The sequence below is a fragment of the Molossus molossus genome, unplaced genomic scaffold, assembly GCF_014108415.1.
Source record: "Molossus molossus isolate mMolMol1 unplaced genomic scaffold, mMolMol1.p scaffold_m16_p_10, whole genome shotgun sequence".
Lineage (NCBI taxonomy): Eukaryota > Metazoa > Chordata > Mammalia > Chiroptera > Molossidae > Molossus > Molossus molossus.
The window spans coordinates 46,614,114-46,635,121 of NW_023425345.1; the positions used below are offsets into that span (position 1 = coordinate 46,614,114).

General features: G+C 37.9%; 1 protein-coding gene across 1 annotated transcript in view; it reads right to left on the reverse strand.

Annotated features, from left to right (window-relative positions):
- The window catches only part of NELL2 (neural EGFL like 2), a 329,161-nt gene that overhangs the window by 14,675 nt on the left and 293,478 nt on the right, over window positions 1–21,008 (reverse strand). Inside the window, exon 16 of the mRNA XM_036251838.1 lies at window positions 4,468–4,608. Within this exon, the coding sequence (XP_036107731.1) occupies window positions 4,468–4,608 (141 nt within the window). The remainder of the gene's footprint in view (window positions 1–4,467; window positions 4,609–21,008) is intronic.

A 21,008-nucleotide genomic window follows, 5' to 3' on the forward strand; every position in this document is an offset into this window, starting at 1 on the left:
TAGGTTATACAACTGAAGCCAAAAACATAATGAAATAGTACATGGCTATTTATTTATGTCCTCAAGTATGAATCTCATACTTCACAGTCATTGTAAATCCACTGCTGTGGCTTTGTCCACCTTGACATGCTTTTGTTGTTCAGCAGCAGAATCATGGTGCCTGCTCAGAAATAATCATCCTCTTAAAACTACATCCTTCTGCACAGTAATGTTACAATTCCACAGATCACCAAAACTGCAGTAAATGATAGGTGTATAGAAGAAGCATTTTGGTATATGTATATATACCAAACATAGGTGGGTTCTTCTAAGAGAATCCGCAGAGCACACTGTCTTCTAGAAGAGTAGTATATTTCTGTGATAATCATAATAAATTCTATGAAAGATGACAGAAGAATCATCATTCTAGAATTTGGTTCTTAAAAAATAAGAATTTCTATTATTTCTATGTAAGCATCTGTGTAAGCATTTCATAGAATATTTTACTTCATTATGTATTACTTTAAAGGCTAGTTTAACTTTCCTTGTTATTTTCTAAATACTCACAAATGCACCAATTATGTTTTGTCCTGATCACTACTATATATACATGTATATGTATATATTTACTTCTAACATAGCTACTATAAATCATACTATATATCTAATTTTAACACTGGTTATGTTCCTAACACACTTCTGATTAAAATAGCATCTAGCATACATCTCTTATCTTGGTCACTAGAAAAATAAATCTCTCAGCCACCAAGTGCTGAGAACTGTTGTAAACACCAACGACGGATAAGCAAACACATTCTTTGACTCTTTTTTCCTTTCACCTGGAGGTATGCTTTTTTTTTTACTGATTTTAGAAAGAGAAGAAAGGTGGTGGGGGGGGAGAAACATCCATCAGTTGCCTCCTGCATGTACCTCGATCAGGGATCAGAACAGCAACCCAGGGAAGTGCCCTGTCCGGGAATGGAACCCACCACCTTTTAGCACATGAGACAATGTTCCAGCCAACTGAGCCCCACCAGCCAGAGCAAATTCTATGACTCTTAAAACTTAATGCTTTATAGCAGATAATAATCAAGGAAACAAAGTAATATATAAAAACATTTCAGGGGAATTTAGAATTTCTACAAAGAGAAGTAAAGCAGGGTAAGTGAATTGTGTCAGAGGTAAGATGCCATTTAAAATTGAGTCCAGGAGAAACTATTTCAGAAGAAATCTAAATTTTAAAAAAAGCATGCAAAGATCTGGAGGAACATTCCAGACATAAAGAACAGCACATTGAGAAGGGAATCAGTTTGGTGTATTTGAAAAATGTCCAAAAACCCAAGTACCCACATCACATAGGCCTTTGTAAACCACTGTTAGGGTTTGGATTTTACTCTCCTCTGGCAAGTGAATGAAGCCAGTCAGCTTTGTGGGGACGCCAGGAGACAGTGCTGCCCTCAAAGCCAAGTGAAGACAGTTGTTTTACGAGGAAGAAATGATCAGCTGGGCCAAAAGGCTGAGTCATGGAGCAAAGTAACGGAGAGGGGGTTCGGCAGGATGGAGGCGTCCGGGACCTTGGAAGGACAGCACGCAGGGCAGCAGCGGGACTGCGGCTTCCGGGGAAGCAAGAGAGCAGAGGCAGCGAGGTGAGGAAACCCTTTCACAGAGCTTAGCTCTAAAAGGGAGCAGAAAAATGGGGGAAATATTTGAAGAATCGGGTGATGTCCAGGAAAATTACTTTTTGTTTGTTTTTATTCTGCTTTTTAAAGATGGGTGCTACTCCAGGTTATTTGTATGCGGATGAGAATGATGCAGTAGGGAAGGAGTAGCTACGATGTGGGAGAGAAAGTGCACAGTACCAGGGCAAAGACCTCGCGCAAGTGAGCGGGGGTGAGATGCGAGCTACAGTGGAGGGTTTCATTTTTGACAGGAGGAGAGAAACTCCATTCAGTGAAACAGGCAGGAGGGAAAGCAGCAGATAAAGATATAGATGAGAGTTAGCCAGCATAGCTCCTGGCGCAGAAGTGAGGTGCTTCTGTTTCCTCAGTTATTTAAGAAGTACAGCCATCAACAGAAAATGAAGAGAAAGAAAGTGGTATCTAAGATTTGAAGAGACCTGAGAAGGTATGAAATGGCTGTATGAGACAGCTGTGGGGGAAAGTTACTAAGGAAATAAAATAGGAATGATGAATAAAGCTGACGGCCCAGGTAGTAGATAGCCTATAATATTAAAGCTCTTATGTAATCCTCTCCCCTAGAATGTGCTAGACTTATCGAGTCACTTCTAACAAGCAGAATATGGAAAAAATGATGAAATGTCACATCTGAGATTAAGTCATAAAAAGGCTGTGGCTTCCATCTCGGGCACTTGCTCTCCCTTGAATTGCTTACTCCAGGGGAAGCCGACCCCTGTGTCTTGGGGCAGCCCTGTGGAGTGGCTCATGTTTCAGGAAACATGCCAATAGCCACATGAGTGACCTTGGAAATAGATTCCCATTCCCTCCAACCCCACCCCACACAGGACTTCAAGATGAGACCATGGACTGGCCAACAACTTTACTGCAACCTCATGAGAAACCTTGAACCAGGGGCTTATACCTAAGCTGCTGTGAAATAATTTTTGTTGTTTTCAGCTGCTAAATTTGGGGGGGGGGGTGTGATTTATTATACATCAATAGATAACTAATACTACTTTCTTGAAATTTGTGATCATAAATTTAAAAGACAGTGAGCGCAGTTATGAATGTCAACTAAGACAGTCAGCAGAGGTATGTGTTTTTCTATTCACGTTCTGCTGCACAGAAAAGAGTGTGCAAGGATGCCAAGCACAGTGAAACCCAGATCACCCTTAGAGGAGTGGAAGGGATGAGGAAAGGAGGGAGGAAATGAAGATGCATTTTCAGCTTTAATACATATATTTCTGTATGATTTATTTATAATCGCTTATATTAATCCTGTATGTGTATAACTTAAAATAAAAGACAAAAAGAAGACTTCTTTCTCATAATATACTATAGAATAGAGGCAAAATTGTTTCTCAGGGAAGAGCAAAGTAATACCGTTTGATCTGGTTCTTGAAATTCTCTACAGGGCTGGAAGTACTGCTCTAGAACATTAACAAGTGCAAGGGAAAGTCCCCAGACCAAAGCTAAGTGGTTATTTGCAAATGCCAGGTTTTAGTCCTTGGTAAGGTGTTAGTTGTTCCCATTCCTATGTAAAAATCCAGATGGCCCCTCTGCTCAGGTCCAGAGTTCTGTAGCTGCTTGCTGGGAACCTTGGCACATATTACCCAAGTCTGTTTCACTTTTCTTGTGAAAAACTTTTGAGGCATAAAGAGAAAAGACATCTTATCATTTAGGTGACAACTGCTATTAAGTTAGGTTCTCCAAGGCTTTCCTTGACCTTGTCACTTTAGCCACATTATTCTCTCAGGCTGTTACTCCAGGAAGGTGTAAACTCAAAGGGAGAAAATAATGACATTTTGATGTTTGTTCTCCATTGCTGTGCATACATTTGATGGTGAATCCTTTCAGTGTAGGTGATTCCCCTGACAATTATTCACTGGGCTCTGCTTACTCTGCCTGCTGTCTAAAAACTGTGCCCTGATCCCTTGCTGGTTTTGCTCAGTGGTTAGAGCATTAGCCTGTGGACCAAAGAGTTGCAGGTTCGAGTCTGGTCAAGGGCACATATCTCAGTTGCGGTTTAGTCCCCAGCCCTGGTCGGGGTCATGTGGGAGGCCACCAGTCAATGTGTCTTTTTCACACTGATGTCTCTATCTCTTTCTCTCCTTCCTACTCTGTCTGAAAATAAATGGAAAAATCTCCTCAGCTGAGGATTTAAAAAATAAAAATAAAAATGGTGCCCCTTCACAGAGGGCATAGAGAAGCAGAGTTGTTTGTCAGTTCACTAAAACTAGTTCAAAATTAATGGTAAATGATTGAACATAATCTGGTTGAATTTTCCACTCCTATTAGATTGCAATCTTCTTTCAAGCAGGGACCATATCTTCTGCTTTCAACATGTGACATCCACTAAACATCTCTTACTGTGCCAGGCAAGTAATATGTTAGGAGGAGGTATACATCACCTTTGGCCATATCATCATCATAGTTCCTCTACCCCCTTTTTTCAGTCTGTCCTGCTTTCCTCATCTATTTTTTTTTAACTCTTTTTGGGTCAGATTTTTGCATTCTGCCATTCAAAAATGTATCTGACACTATAGGTTTATTCATTCTAAAACACCCTCAATAGTTGCAAGTTGTAAGTATCCATAGAGAACTGGTTTAGTGTCACTAATTTTAATTATCTAAAAATCAATGATCATAATTGTAAGCCAAAGTTAGATTTTAAAATGTTTCCAATCATCACTGCATAATCACCCAGCAAAAACCACCAACTTAAACATTAGGTCAATGGCAACTATTTACACATGACTATATATTCCTCCGGTTCAAGAGTTCATAAACTCAGGCCTCCTCCTGTACGGACCTTCACACGACTCCCCGCTGGGAGAAAACATTCCATTGTCATGGTAGCCATCTCTGCACTCACAGTGGTACCACCCGGGCAGGTTGATGCAGCTGGCACGGCTGTCACACTGAACGAAGCCATCCGAGCACTCATCAATGTCTGTGCGGGAACGAAAACAAAAATGGGAGGTTATGCAATTACTGCTTTGATCTCAAAGAAACAAAAATTATTCTACTAACCTCATAGTGCTAGCAAATCCTAACAAAACATAAGATCAAGAATGGCTACTTGGTTATTAGACGCTATACAAAAAGAATATAGTGGTATTAGTAAGGGAGAAACATCTAGTCAGCTTCTCTGTTGCCAAAGTCATCCAACTGTATAAAATGGAAAGAAACCACCTGTAATAGTCCTTAGTGATGCTCACTGAATATTTGTAGCTCCTCTGGACACAAGCGAGGACCGCCACAGGGAGCTAATAGGGGGTGACATGAAGATTCATGTCAATAGGCAGAGAGACTTGAAGATTCAGGGTTGAGTCACATGTATTCTTTCCCCGTCACAATGACCAGTGATTTTCAGAGGCTCTGAAGATCAGTCAGAGTTCCTGAGTGAAGATGATGGGGGGCACATTCCCCCTCTACATACAGTATGAACAAGAAATCAACCCTTTTGCTCTAAGCCACTGAAATTTTAGGGTCTTTTATTACTATCAGCATATGCTATTACAACCTAATGCATCATTCATCATCCACATATAGCAGTAGCATTCATGCATCAAAATGCTTCATATTTCTGAAAATAAATACCACTTAGGTCACTTTTTAACAGGTTTCACATATCTCATTCAACCCTCATAAAATATCTTGCCATATAGATAGCATATCAGATAAATGAAAAAACTGAGGTAAAATGATTACATGGGATTTAACAAAGGTCACCTATGTGTTCACGGCTGCCTGCAGGTAGACCGGGCTAAAATTGGCAATGTTCCCTAAACAAAGAGAGCTATGTGTCCTGAGTCTCATATTTCCCCCAGTGACTTGTTACTATTCCCAAATATTATGAGCCCTTTATTCTCCTGGTTCTATCTGCTGCATAATGGGCATACCCAACTCCATCCAAGTCTCTTCCTTTGCTCCTAGAGGGAAACGTAGTTCTCAGAGTTGCCTTGCAGAGTGTCCCCTTCTCAAATGCCTCTGGTTTCTGGGTGTTTGGGGCTGACTCAGACCTTGCTAAGTGATCTGATGGTACTGCACTGTTATAGGGGCCGAAAATAGTCACATGCCTTACACTCTCACTTGACAGCTTTGTGCTGGGACTGAAGACTCCACCTGCGAAGGAAGGATAGCCCTTTCTTCTGTGCTCCCCCACCTGCATCATATTTTCTGCTGCAGTGACCTGGCATGATGATGTCCCTCCTGTTGAAGGGAAATTCAGCTGCTGTTCAGAGTGCTTCCCCCCAGACAGGCCACTCCAGCTCAGTCTACTTCCTTCCTATTTCAGTCTCATCCAAGTCCAAATTCTTAGAAGTATATATTATTTTTAAATTTTCTCTTTCCTATGTTCAATTTTGAAAGAGACAATTTTTTGAATAAATGACTAAAGTTTTTTGTTTTGTTTTTTATAGAGAAATAAGCCATCATTCCTTTACTTCTGATAAGCCCAGAGCCCCTTCAACTAAAACAAGGCACAAACCATTCTTTTAGATTAGGTAATGGGGCAAAAAATAGATATTTTATATTATTGCAAAATCTTAACATTATTTCTGAACTACATGTTTTTGTTTCTGTGGCTCCTCTTCAGAAGAGGCAGTTTCTATGTCAGTAGTTTCCTCTGTCAGAATCATTGCTAGTGACCAAATCCGCTTACCACTGACTTGCTGGCCATGTGGACTGCATCCACTTACTAAGGCCTCATAGGTTCTATGAAACAGCCTATTTGTATTTCAAAGGCCTCCCTCACTGATGAAACCCCGATTACAAACGAGACCAACATGCTATGCTCATTCAGCTTTATACAGTCTTTTCTTCTAACCCAAATGATGCAGAAAATTGATTATGTCATTTCTTAAGTGTGTGGGCAAAGAAAATAGATTGGGATTTCAGATTTAGAAGGGAGTTTATTGAAAGAAGGCCATGAAGGGTATGTTTAGGATATCTCATTGTAGAAGAGTTTGGTTATTAGCATTGGTGATTTGGAAGTAACTGTTCATGGAACAGAGCCTTCTCCACCGGAGCAATGCGTGCATCTATATTTAACCTTTAATTTAGTCCTCTTTTCTTGCCTGAACACAGTTGCAGGGTTTCCTCAGATCCCCCCCCCCCCATATATATATATATTTCAATTTGTACTTCTTTCTTATTTTTTCTCATCACTCTTTCCCATCGCAATGCCCACTCCTATACTGCCTCATCTCTACTTCTTCTTTTTGTTTTAATTTTTTTTTTTTTATTTTAGAGAGAGAGGAAGGGAGAGAGAAAGAGAGATAGAAACATCGATGAGCAAGAACATCGATTGGCCACCTCCTGCATGCCCCCCACTGGGAACCAGGCCCACAACATGGGCATGTGCCCTTACTGGGAATCAAACCGGCAAACCTCTTGGTGCATGGGTCAACAACACTCAATCACTGAGCCACACTGGCCAGGCTCCATTTCTTTTTATTTTCAATACAGCAACCTTCCTTGATCTATAAACATTATATTACTCAGTTTTCTGAAGACTGAGGATACATCATATATTGGCCATAATGTATTTTCATATACTGTTTGAGTATTATTGTATTACATAATCATTACTAAATAGTATGTTAGAAGAAGAATACACAACTATATGCATCACTTGTTAATTTACCATTCACTCTTTACTCCATACTGGTTATGGGCCAAGTATAAGTGCTCGGGAAACAATATGTACAAACCAGAAGTAATTTCTGCCCTCACTGGGTTTACTATCTATCTAAATTGTCTTTATTTTAAGAAAATCACAATTATAAAAATCTGAATTTACACCCGTGTAGGACAGTGTCTCCCAACATGTTCTATATCTATCACCACTTGTATGATATTTAGGTGATAATAGGCAAATCCTTTCTTTTAATGGCTATATATTTATATCTCTGAATTATTTCTACTTACAACAGGTGATACTAATAGTACAGTAGCAAATTTAAAATTTAAAAAGAGCAGGATTACAGAAACAATATTAATTAAGTAAATATTGGCATATAAATATGACAAAAATGATAAAGGGGTATGCAAATGACAGGAATTTTTAAAATACCAAGATATGGGACATTTATTCACATTTTAGAAGGATTTTCTGAGTAATTACTTAGGTAGTAAAATATCTTATTAAATATGACTCACTTTACAAAATATATAAGTATACATGTGCTATAGTTCAAATTATATACTTGCTACCATACAGGATAGCAAAGAAAAACTAGTCAGGTAACATATTTTGCTTCCTTTTAACTTTCATGCCCCTGATAAGTTTGACTATTTATGCAAACTGTTCTACCTTGGTGAAAGTCAATAGAAAATGAAAGTATGCTTGAATTGACAAAGTATGCATTTCTCATCAGAAGGTAAGTTTGTTTGGTTTATGGCTCTTTTTAAAGTCAAAGATAAAACAAACAGCCTCATTTGTAAGTTATTGATGTACTTAGTTGCTTAGTAAGTATTTAGCAAGTAAAGAATTAAAATCTGATTCACAATTTAATGATTAAGTACATTTTATTCATACACAAATGTGGATGTTACTGAGCTATAACATATGGATGTGCATGTATTATACTTTACATATTGTATGGTAACTAAAAACAGTAAAACACTTTTCAAAAAATTAATTTTGGGTATTTTCTTTAGGTCATGTATAATCAAATTTTTGTTTGAGTTAGATAAACAGACAATAGCAGACAGAGGGAAGAAAAATGTTATTATTTTATCCCACATATGAACTACCAAGTTTGAACGTATTATTTTCCAAATTGAATGTAAGTATTCAAAAAGATAGTACAGGAATGCATAAGCTCATGTGATTGAGTCTTGATTATAAGGACTGAAATTTTGTCTTCTGTAGGCACATTTTATGAAGAACTATAATTTCATTATATATTATATATTGGAGAGGAACTAGTTCTCAGTTCCATAGGGATAATTAGAACTTTTTCAGCAGCTACATTTAGAAGAGCCAGCTAGTGATGATATTAAGATGCTATCCCAAAGCACAGAGAATCTAAAATCCAAAAGATATTTAGCCATCCACCAACAGTCAACAATAGCAGTCATACCCCAGGGATCAAAATAGACTCAGATAATAGAACTGGAAGGCACTGTTGAGGATAGATTTTCTAGAAAGCACATGTGTTTTGAAGCAATTATGAAAAACGAACCAACAGCAGAAAAACAAGAAAGGAAAATGTATAAATAGAAAACAGCTCACACATATCAGTCTTGTTTTCTTTTCTTTTTTCCTTTTTTTATTAATCAATTTATTTTTGTTACAGATGTTTCTCCTTTTTCCCCCCTAGCCACCTTCCTCCCCATCCCCCCACCCCCCACAGCACTGTTGTCTATGTCCATGGTTTTGCATACATGCATATACATTCTTTAGTTTATCTCTTCCATCCCCCACATCCCTCACTCCTCTGAGGTTCGTCAGTCTGAACCCTACTCCTTTCTGGGTCTCTGGGTATGTTTTGTTCATCAGCGTATTTTGTTCATCATATTCCACAAATATGTTGTGAAACTAAGACTGGGTGTTTTCTACAATGGCTCCCAGAACGCTGGCTTCAGAGTGAGTTCCTGAAAATGGCTTTTGCATTTAAGCATTGAAAGGGTCACTTTAGAAAATGGCAAAGTATTTCCTTTTAAAATTAAATGTAGTTATAAAATAAGATACGTAGTGATCACCACTTTCTCATGGATAATAATATTATTTCTTTTTTTAATAATATATTTTTATTGATTATAGAGAGAGAAGAAGGGAGAGGGAGAGAGAGATAGAAACATGAATGAGAGAGAAACATTGATCAACTGCCCCCTGCATGCCCCCCACTGGGCATCAAGCCCACAGTCTGGGCATATGCCCTGAGTGGGAATTGAACTGTTGACCTCTTGGTGCACAGGGCCTATGCTCAATCACTGAGCCATACAGTCTGGGCTTTGGTAGTAGTTATTTCAAGTGTAACAATATAACTAAGAACAGTAAAAACAAATGTGCAAATGTCTAGAACTATCCATACTTACCATACTTAAAATAGATCCTAGTCATTAGTTTAACCTGCTCCCCATTAAAGCTAAGAGAAAACTGTTTAGTTGCTACTCTATACAATAATATATATAATCCAATTGTTAAAAGTGAGCATGCTATTTTTAATGGCAAAGTCAAATAAGGAGTAGTGTCTTTCCTACTGTTACATCATTTCTCATAAAGATAGTACTTGAACTACTTACATCTCTATCCTATACCTTTGTACTTAAATTATATTGATTAAACAGCAGGCAATTAAACATCCTCAAAACAATCAACTTTTGATTACCCATATGTGAATTATTTGCTTTCTAGATTATCTGCATCATTTTTTTAAAAAAAATCCTCACCCAAGGACATTTTTCCATTTACCTTCAGATAGAGTGGGAAAGAGGGAGAGAGAGAGAGAGAAACATCAATGTGAGAGAGACACATCCATTGGTTGTCTCCTGCATGACCCCAACCAGGGCCGATGAGGAGCTGAAACTGAGGTACGTGCCCTTGACCAGATCAAACCTGCAACTCTTTGGTCCATGGGCCCACACTCTAACCGCTAAGCCAAACTGGCCAGGGCTGCAGCTTTTATTTTTTTAATCACAAGGTGATTTCCCTCTGTCTTTTGTTGATCTTGTGGGGCATCTGCTTTCAACATTTAGGTGTGACTGCTCAAGGAATGCAAACTCATTTGAACATTATATTATTTTATTTTATTTTATTTTTTTTATCCTCACCGAAGGACATTTTTTTTGTTCAGATAGAGTGGGAGGGGCAGAGAGAGAGAGAGAAACATTGACGTGAAAGGGACACATCGAGTGGTTGCCACCCACACGACCCAACAGGGCCAGGGACAAACTGCAACCGAGGTACGCACCCTTATCAGGAACTGAACCTGGGTCTCTCTGGACCGCAGGCCGACGCTCTAACGGCTGAGCCAAACCAGCCAGTGCAGCATTATATTATTTTAAATAAGTATGCCAGAATTAGATAAAAAATACTGTCTAGATGATTTTCTCAAATGAATTGTTTGAAAATAAACTATAACAACATATGTAAATAAATTCTTATAATCACAAATTAGATGATGATTTAGTGAAAATTTTTATTACTAGGTAGTTTATACTTAGGAAGTTAATGATTGTTCTTTAAAAAAGCCTAATATAATTAATATAATTTCATCATTACATAATTTAGTTCTCATAACAAGCATGTTTTTATCCCTATGTTTTAGATAACGAAGCAGCGAGAGCAAATACATTGCCCAAGGTCACCCAACAGACCAGGACTCTTTCAGTTCCAAGTCTAGTCCTCTTGTCCCACGCTCAGCTGCCTCTCAAAACCAACACCTGGCCGATCAGAAACAGCTTCTGTTTTGAGATATCTTAGTGTATATCTTAATGTGAGTGAATCCCAGCTCTTTGGCTTGTTAGCTATGTAACATTGAATATTTCACTAAATCTCTCTGAGTTTTCTGTTCCTGAACTAGGAATAAATTCTCTCTCATTCTCTCTCTCTCTCTCAACAGATTGTTGTTAACCACTTCTGTTACCTATGCAAGGCTCATACCAGGTATTTAATATGTGTAGATTCCATCTCCACCTCTAGAAGAACCCTTCAGAGTTCATAAAGCATGTTTACTTGTCATTTGACTATTTGCAAAGCAGCAGAGGGAAATAGAGTTTTACAGGTAGGGTTCAGGCCAGAGAATGTCTTTTCTTCTGCGGACAATCGGGAGCCACTGAAGAGTCAGCAGGAGAGTGGTGTGGTCTAAGGTACGCTGTGGGGAAAGCAGGTAGTGCCTACATGTTGAACAGACAGGGCCGGGCAAGACTGGAGGCAGTCTCATATCCTTATGAGGCTGCTTTTCATTATCTAAGAAAAAGGTAATAAATATTCTAATTAGGGGGAAAAAAACAGTGGAAATAGGGATAAAGAAGTATGTGGTTTTTTTTGTCTTTGTTTTTCTAATGCTTATCTTTAGTCAGTATACAAGGCTCTTTCCTGTTCTCTGTGTTGGTATCAGACCAGTCAAGCTCACATTCCACATGTCTGGGTGTCTACCATACAGAGAAAAAGATCGATCAAGGCAACCTGATTTTTTTGTGTGTGATTCCTGGAGCATTATTGTTTTATCATTTCTTTCCTTCCTTGAGAGTCTTTGCATATGGTGTCCTTGACTAGAATGTTCTTCTCTCTTTCTCATCCCCTTACCCAGTTAGTGAACTATTTCTCACCTGTCTGTGTCTCACACTGAAATCAATTTCCTTGGGGAAGGAAGCCTTTCTTGACTGGAAAGGCCGTGTTAGATCTTCTACCACTCATTGTCTTTTTGTTTTTTACTTTTCCCCATGAGTTCCTCGTATTTTGACTTAATAGAAACTATCACAAGATTTTTCTGTGTTCTAAACTTGCAAAAATTACAGACTGAGCTGGAATAACATCAATTCTGGAGATAGTCCTCCCTGTCTATCTTCTTCCCTCTCAAACGTACCTCGATTCCTTGGGCTTTTTGTCTGCAGTTTGTGAATTTCTCACCAGTAAAACAAAACAGAAAACAGGGGAGGAGAAAGTCTGCATTGATTCTGCAGATTGATTTTAGGAGAATTGACATCTTTACATTATTGAAGTTTTTAATCCATACACATGATATGGTTCCCCTTTCTCTGATAATTTTTTATATTTTATAGTCTTAGTAGGTTTCTGAAAGGATGTCTTATGCATATTTTGTGTGAATTTATTCCTAAAAAAATTTATTGCCTCCTTTTATTTTTAAAACCAACTTTACTTTTCCAACTCTATTGTGGTATTATTGACAAAATTATAAGATATTTAAAGTGTATAATGTGATGATCTGATATATGAATATGTTAGGAGAAGATTCTCCGCACATTGAGTTAATAACAAATTGATCACCTCATATATTTATCTTTTATGGGGGGTGGTGTGAAAACATTTAAGTTTTACTCCTTAGCAAACTTCAGGAATACAATACAGTTGTTTTGTATAAACAACTATAGTTGCCATGATACATTAGATCCTCAGACCCAAATACGGCTTGACTTAGGTAAAATTTATATACAAAAAACATTACCAACAATTTCGTGAGTGTTGACATGAAACTATCCCCATAATTAATATATAAAACATTTCCTTCACCCCCAAAAGCTCCATCATATTACAACAGTTTGAAAATATTAATTTGAATATGAACTTAATGCTTGTCACTTTGAATACCTCTGTATGTGCAGCGGCTGTTCCTGTTCTGTTTTTCATCACACCTTGGGGACACCTAGCAAAGGACTTAATGCACAGCTAGAGATGCGCAGACACCTGCTGAATGAATGAGGGATGCTTTGTAATATCCAGTAGCGAAGTGGCAAGCCCACCAGCCACCTGAGTCTGGGCTCAGAGGGCTGCTGGCAGGGGTCTGTGGGAAGTGGTCAGCGAGATGCAATGTCGCGGTGGCGGGTGACACCTCCCAACAGTCACGTCAGAGCATTGACACAGCGTTGATGTGGAGGATGTGCTCAGGACACATAAATGTATATACATATTTTTACGAGAAGAGCAGATCAAGACCTCTGAGTAAAAACATTTTAAAATTTCTTCTTCCTCCCAATCTTACAAACATTATGTCCAAAAAAAAAACCAAGTATAAACAAAGACAAAAGGAAAACACCACCAGCAGAAAGACAATACATTTTTGTCTTTTCTCAGAGAATAGAAGATAGTGGTGATTCAGAGCAAAGGCAGCCACAGCCCAGAGCCTCTGTGCGCTGTGATGCAGCCCGGCTGCTGAGGGAGTGGTCTGCCCTGAAGGATGCTGACGGGACTTAAGATGCCACGTACAGCTGCTGAGACATGGGGCTGAAAGTAGCTGGGTTAAATAAAAGTCCACTGATGAACAATCAACTCATCCACCTCCTCTCACCTTGAGCACCACTGAAAGAAAGCGATTGCCCCGAAGTCAGAAGGGATGGTTCCTCTGTAAAAAAATAAAGTATCTGAAGAAAACTAAGGTTGCTAGTGTAGGAGTCGTCCTTCTCTAGAACAAAGTCCCCTGATTTCAGTGTTTAGAAATCTCAAAGTGTCAGTAACTGGCTCCCTTTTAGTTCGCCTATTGTAAGTCTGCCAGTCAATACACTTTACCTTCCTATCAAAGCGCAAAATCAGTTTTTCCATTTATTCATTCTGGATAATATTAACGTGAAATCTAAAAGCAACAAATACTTGGGTAAAGTCTATAACAATATAAGAGAATAACCAAGATACACCACCAGAAAAACTAAACCCAAAGGAAATAGAAATAATTCACAGAACGAAACTTAAAATATTTCTTATTAATAGCTTCAAATAGATTTGAGAGACTAGTTCACCCATAAAAAGGATAGTACTATACAAAGGGATATTCAGAGAATGAGAAGCTATTCTTGAAAATTAAAAATATGATAGCTGAAAAACATTAAAAGCAATATAAGGCTTGGAAGATCAAGTAGAAATAGTATTTTCAAAAGTGTAACATGGAAATTAGATGAAAAATGTGTAGAGTAAAAGCAAAGAGCACAATCCAAAATTGTGAGCTTCTGATTAAAGGCTAATTTCATACAAAAAAAGAAAGAAAATAAATGAAAGGAAAATGTCTTTTAAAATAATACTAATTGGAGAACATTTCACAGAACTGTATTTGGAATAAAATATCTCTCAAAAATGATGGCTTACTGTGTGGCAGCCACTGTTCTTTGCAATTTTCCTACATATATACTCATTTGGTGCAACAGCAGCCCCAGGAAGTAGAAAATATTATCACTCCCCCTTTTTTTTTATTTTTTTTATTTTTTTGTTACAGATATTTTACCTTTTTACCCCATTGGCACTCCCCTTTTTAAAGAGGAAGACATATAGCCACTGAGAGTATAAGTAATTCTTCTTAACGGTACTAAGGGGTAAAACTGGGATTTGAACTCAGACAACTTAGATACAGAGCAAACCCTTACCCCATACTCAACACTGTCTCACAAATAAATGAGGCAAAAAAACACATCTAAATACACATTATGAAGTTTCACAATAGGTATAAAATACAAATCTGAATAACTTCCAGAAGGGAAATGACAAGTTACACATAAAGGGACAAGAACCAGTCTAGCATCATTTTCTGTACTTGCAGCATTGTATGCTAAAATTTCAGATCTGACTGATAGAGGGCATGGGGTGTTCCATTATGGTTACTGAAAAGGACATGTATATCAACCCTGAAATGTAAAGACAGAAGACAGAAGTTGGGAGAGGGAAGTTGGAAGAGAGCAAAACACAGGTTGGGAAATGGAGGGGAAGGGCAGAACCAACTTTTTTATTTTACAGAGTGAGGGATCAAGAAAAACCATCTATAGTAGATGAAAGAAAGAAACAAACAAAAAGGATGGTGAAAATACATATATTGCTGAAGGCTGAAAAGATAACTTACATTAGAATGAATGGAAGGGTAGTTATATAAGGGCAGTAAGTTCTCATCTATCATAGCAAATTTTAGACTGATAATGTCTAAAATTGACTAATTAAATAAGTCATAGTATAATCATATTAGAATTGAAAGTGGTCCTTCCTAGCACCTTGTCTCAGCCAGAGTTTCATGAGAGAATTAAGCCCCAAGTCCTAAGGCATGCTGTGTAAGTCATAAATTAATTTCTTTCCTGTAAAGCTGGTATGGTACTAGTCATGTGCCATCTTTGGGAGATATGGGAAATCAGTCTCTCAGGTCATTTTCTGGTTTTGTAGTTCAGATGAAGAACTCCTTTTATAAAGGCTGCTAGGAAGGGAGCAGGAAGTTATCAGGGGACTATTGCTTTTCATTCCAAGTTTTATGTTGTTTGATATTTTTTAACCATGTGTCTCTTTTTTTTCATACACAAATATTTTTAAAGAACATTCAGAAGCTTCATTTTAGAAATGTTGAATATAATAGGGTAGCAATTATGCTAGTAGTGATGTCTAGATGAAAATAAAAATGAGATAGAAGCTCTGGAAAAAGATATCAAGACTGGGGACATGAGGGTAACATAATCAGAATTGATATTATAAGATGCTACTAAAATTAAAACAGGTTGGATGAAAGTACTAAAGTTGAGATCATAGAGAGACAAGAAAGAACCGAGAACAGTCCTCAAGAAAAAAAAAAAAATGAAGGGACAGAAAAGGAAGAGGAACTGCAGGAGGAATTGTTAGCAGCGAGGTGGGAAGGTCACAAATCTAACACAAAAACCAAGGAAGAAGAGGGTGTCAAGGAAGAAGAGAAGGCTGTCCACAATGCCAAGGAGCACGTCCAAAGGCCTCTTGATGTACAGTTAAGAATAAATGCTTCCAATTTAACATAGAATTGAAACTCCCTCTGATATGAGCAACAAGTTGAACCAAGCATTTAATAAATAGAATTCTGGTAACTTTTTTTTTTAGGTTTATTTTTAATCCTCACCTGAGGATATTGTTGCATTTATTTTCACATAGAGCAGGAGGGAGAAAAGGAGAAAGACAGAGAGAGAAACATCGATTGGTTGCTACCCACACAACCCCAACCGGGGCCGGGGACAAACCGCAACTGCGGTACATACCCTTAGTGGGAACCAAACCCGGGACTCCCCGGTCAGCGGGCTGACACTAACCACTGAGAAAAACCGGCCAGGGCATCTGGTAACTTCTTAAAACTTAAAAATCTCTGCAGCTTCTTCCTTTTACAAGGTAGCTAATGTGTAAGATATGAGACTTAGAATACTTTTACGTATTCATTTAACAAGTACATATCAAATGTCTATCATAAAATACAGTAGATATTATGGAGATATACACAAGAGCTCACAGTCTAATAAAAAGACACAGCATCAGCATAAAGAACTCAGATACAAGGTAGATATCATGAGGCCTATAGGAATAGTGCAGATGAAGAAATATATGAATTCAGAAAAAAGTACATCCCATTCTGAAACTCTGATCAATGAAAACTAGGCCACTAGACTCAAACATGGCTCATCAGAAACTTTCAGACTTCTTACTGCAAATACTAACCAAGTATTCAAAACATTTATTCATTTATTTCATTGTAATCAAGTACCTACTTTAAAAATAGGCATTCTTTTTTCATACATTAAATGATAATATAATTAGGCTCCCAAGATAACATGAGTGTGAAGCATCTGCTAGCTCTACACTAATAAATAGACTCTTAATCAGGGTAAAAATAGGAAAAATCTAATTCCTGTGCTTCCCGGAGCCACTTTCTAACAGCAAGGATTCCATTGTCTACTTGATCCACTTTGATTATCTCCAGAAGGAGAAGAAAGAAGCTGATTTTCTCAAATTATCCAGTAGGAATAAGAGGGCTAGGGTGTCTTTGTGTAATAATTTACTACAAGCTTCTTAATTATTAATATAGCACTACAAAAGTCTTTATGCACTTTGATGGGCTCACTTACTGGTGATTCAGAAAAATGAGCTTTGAATGGCATTCTAGGACTGGCAAAATGACAGTCAAAATAGCTATTCTGTATTTATTTGCAAGCTAACTGACAAACCTACATTATAAGAAATATTGCTCTGAGGGAAATGAGCTCACTGATGCCAATAAACAAATAAATGGAATACCACAGTTTCCATATATCTGAATAAGAGGCCATCTGATAGAGCTTTGAGTGGTCCTAACCGTGAAGTTACTGATGATGTCTTCCATTGGCTCTGGGCAAGCCTCGGGGCTCTGGCAGGCTATCTACTTTTATTGTAACAAGTTCTCCATCTCTGCTGAGAACACCCATTAGCTTGATGCTGGTTTCTCAGCCACTCACAAAACATCACATCTCTCCCACAGAGATAACTGAAGGGAAAAAACACTAAAAAGAAAAAAAGTGAGCAAACTATAACTTCTTCCAATTACAATGAGTGAAACAGCCTATGGGTTTCCTAAAGACAGGTTTGCTCTTTGAAGACCTCTGACACCCTCGTAACCACACAGATGGATGGCAACTGTCTGGCCCTGTCAATAGGAGGTCACTTCATCAAACTCCTTCCACACTAATTATATTTTTTATTTCCTGTAGCAACCTATTTCTTTTTTTTTTTTTTTTAATTTTTTTTTTTTTAATCCTCATCCGAGGACATTTTTCCATTTTTTTGTACAGACAGAGTGGGAGGGAGAGAGAGAAAGAGAGAGAGAGAGAAACATCGATGTGAAAGGGACACATCGAGTGGCTGCCACCCGCACGACCAACCAGGGCCGGGGACAAACTGCAACCGAGGTACGTGCCCTTAGCGGGAACCAAACCCGGGCCTCTCCGGACCGCAGGTGGACGCTCTAACCGCTGAGCCAAACCGGCCGGGCCAACCTATTTCTTCATGATCAATCAGATCAGCTGCACAATCCAATTTTATCACGAAGGCAACACCAAATGCTAAATCAAAGGGTTTCCAATCCTGAGGGTTTTATCTTACGGACTAAGCCTAATTCTGTACTTGGGCTAAATATTTTTAAAAAGGAAAGAAAATCCTGTAGCCCACATTTTTATGATGATCCGATATCTGAACAGAGCCCCCACTGGCTGCCTGTGTTTTTGTGGTAGCAGGTGTTCCCTGGGTGTTCCTCCTGCTGCTGCTCAGATGCAGGATCCAATGTGACGAAGGGGGTGGTAAGGAGTTTGTCCTTCTAGCAATCTCACAGCATTAGCCAACAAGAGACGTGTTTGGAAGTCTGATTTTCTCTGTACTATCTCATTTCTCTGTACTACTGCTTGAGCAAACAAAATGAACTAAATGCACAGTGATGAGGAAGTGATTAAATATGGTAAATGCATAAAAACGGAATGCTATACAGCATATTAAAATGATGTTCCTGAAAATCAATGAAGTGGAGAAACATTCATGAAAAAATTGTCAAAGAAAAAGAAGCAGAATTAAAATTATGAATAAAATATTCTAATACGTAAATATGTATTTCACGTTGAGTAAGATAGCAGTTAGCTCCAATTCGTAAATACTACAGATTATTTTTATTTCGCATATGTCTACATTTTATAAATCTTTTTAAATTAAATGTACTTTTCTTTTATAATTTGAAAGGATTTACACCAAGAATATGGAATTTATAAATAAAACCAAGATGGATTAGAAGAATAGCTCATAAGCACCTGTCACATTAATGAATGTCTCCAGAAGCTGGTCAAGGGCATCTATTCTCCTCTCCCACTATATTCCTTCCACAGATCCCATGCTCCAGGGCTTGTACAGCCCTCTCATTCCTTACACATCACTTGGACTCTCCTGCCTCCATTATTTTGCCTATAAGGATCCTTTTTCCTTGAGCACACATTCCCTTCATCAAAATCATATTTGCAAGCCTCTTCCCAGGTCTTATTTATCCAGATGCCATTTCAATTCTCTGGGTTCCAGTTCTCCTGCTGCATTTGACGTTGAACTTATTATCACAGTCAGCTGAGTGCCTGTTAGTCTCCCCCACCTTATTTATTGAGATATAATTAATATGTAACATTGTATAAGTTTAAGGGATCTATTGTGGTGATTTGATGCACTTATATATTGCAATATGATTACCACCATAGTATTAGCTAATATCTCTATCATGTCACATAATTACCTTCTTTTTTGTGGTGAGAACATTTAAGGTTTACTCTTTTAGCAACTTTCAAGTATATAATACAGTATGTTATTAACTGTAGTTACAGTGCTGTGCATTAGATCTCCAGACTTTTTCTGTCTCTAGAGAAGTTGGTACTCTAACCGACATCTCTGCATTCCCCCCAACCTCAAGCCCTGGTGATCCCCATTCTGTTCTGTTTCTATGAGTTTGCTTTTTTAGATTTCACATAATAAGTGGTATCATACAATATTTGTCTTTTCTGTCTGAAATTTCACTTAGCATAACTTCCTCAAGACCCATCTATGTTGTCTGAAATGACAGAATTGCTTTCATTCTCATAGCTGAATATTATTCATATAGTAGAAATTTTTTTAAATTGGAATCAATCCTCTGAAACTCTGCCATTGCTTTATCAACTGAGTATATGTAATATGTTAAATTCTTTGTTGTCATTCAAAACTTCATAGCATCTTCACAGGGAGTAGTTTGCATCTCAAGAAACCAATTTCTTTGCTCATCCATAAGAAGCAGCTCCTCATCTGTTAAAGTTTTATCATGAGACTGCAACAATTCAGTCACTTTCTCAGGCTCCACTTCTAGTTTTCTTGCTATTTCTACCACATCTGAACTTACTTTCTCCACTGAAGTCTTGAACTCCTCAAAGTCATTTATGAGAGTTGGAATCTACTTCTTCCAAACTCCTGTTAATATTTATATGTTGACCTCTTCCCATGAATCACAAATGTTCTTAATGGAAATTGGAATGTTGAATACTCTCCAGAAGTTTTTCAACTCACTTTGCCCAGATCCATCAGATGAATTACTGCCTATGGCAGTTGTAACCTTATGAAATGTATTTCTTAAACAATAAGACACAAAATTAAAAATTACTCCTTGATCCATGGGTTGCACAATGGATGTTGTATAAGCAGGCATGAAAATATGAATCACATTGTACATCTCCATCAGAGCTCTTGGGTAACCAGGTGCATTGTCATAAACAGTAACATTTTGAAAGACATTTTTTTTTTTTCTTTTTCTGAGCAGTATTTCTCAATAGTGGGCTTAAAATATTCAGTAAACCATGTTTTCAACAGATGTGCTGTCATCCAGGTTTTGTTTTTCCATTTATAGAGCATAGGAAGAGTAGATTTGGCATAATCCTTAAGTGCCCGAATATCTGCAGAATGGTAAATGAGCATTGAATTTAAATAAAAGTTACCAGCCGCATTAGCCCCTAACAGGGGAGTCAGCCCATCCTTTCAAGCTTTGAAGCCAGGCATTGACTTTGACTCTTAAGCTATTAAAGTCTTAGATGGCATCTTTGTCCAATAGAAAGCTGTTTCATCTACACTGAACATCTGTTGTGCAGTGTTGCCACCTTCATTAATGATCTTAGCTAAATCTTCTGGGTAACTTGTTGCAGCTCCTACATCAGCACTTGCAGTTTCTCCTTGCACTTTTGTGTGATAGAAAGTTTCTTTCCTTCAATGTTATTAACTAACCTCTTCCAGCTTCAAACTTTTCCTCTGTAGCTTCTTCATCTCTCTCAGCCATCACAGATTTCTCTTTGAAGACAGTAGGGCTTTGCTCTGGGTTAAGCTTTGGCTTAAGGGAATGTTGTGGCTGGTTTGATTTCCTATCCAGACCACTAAAACATTCTCAACAT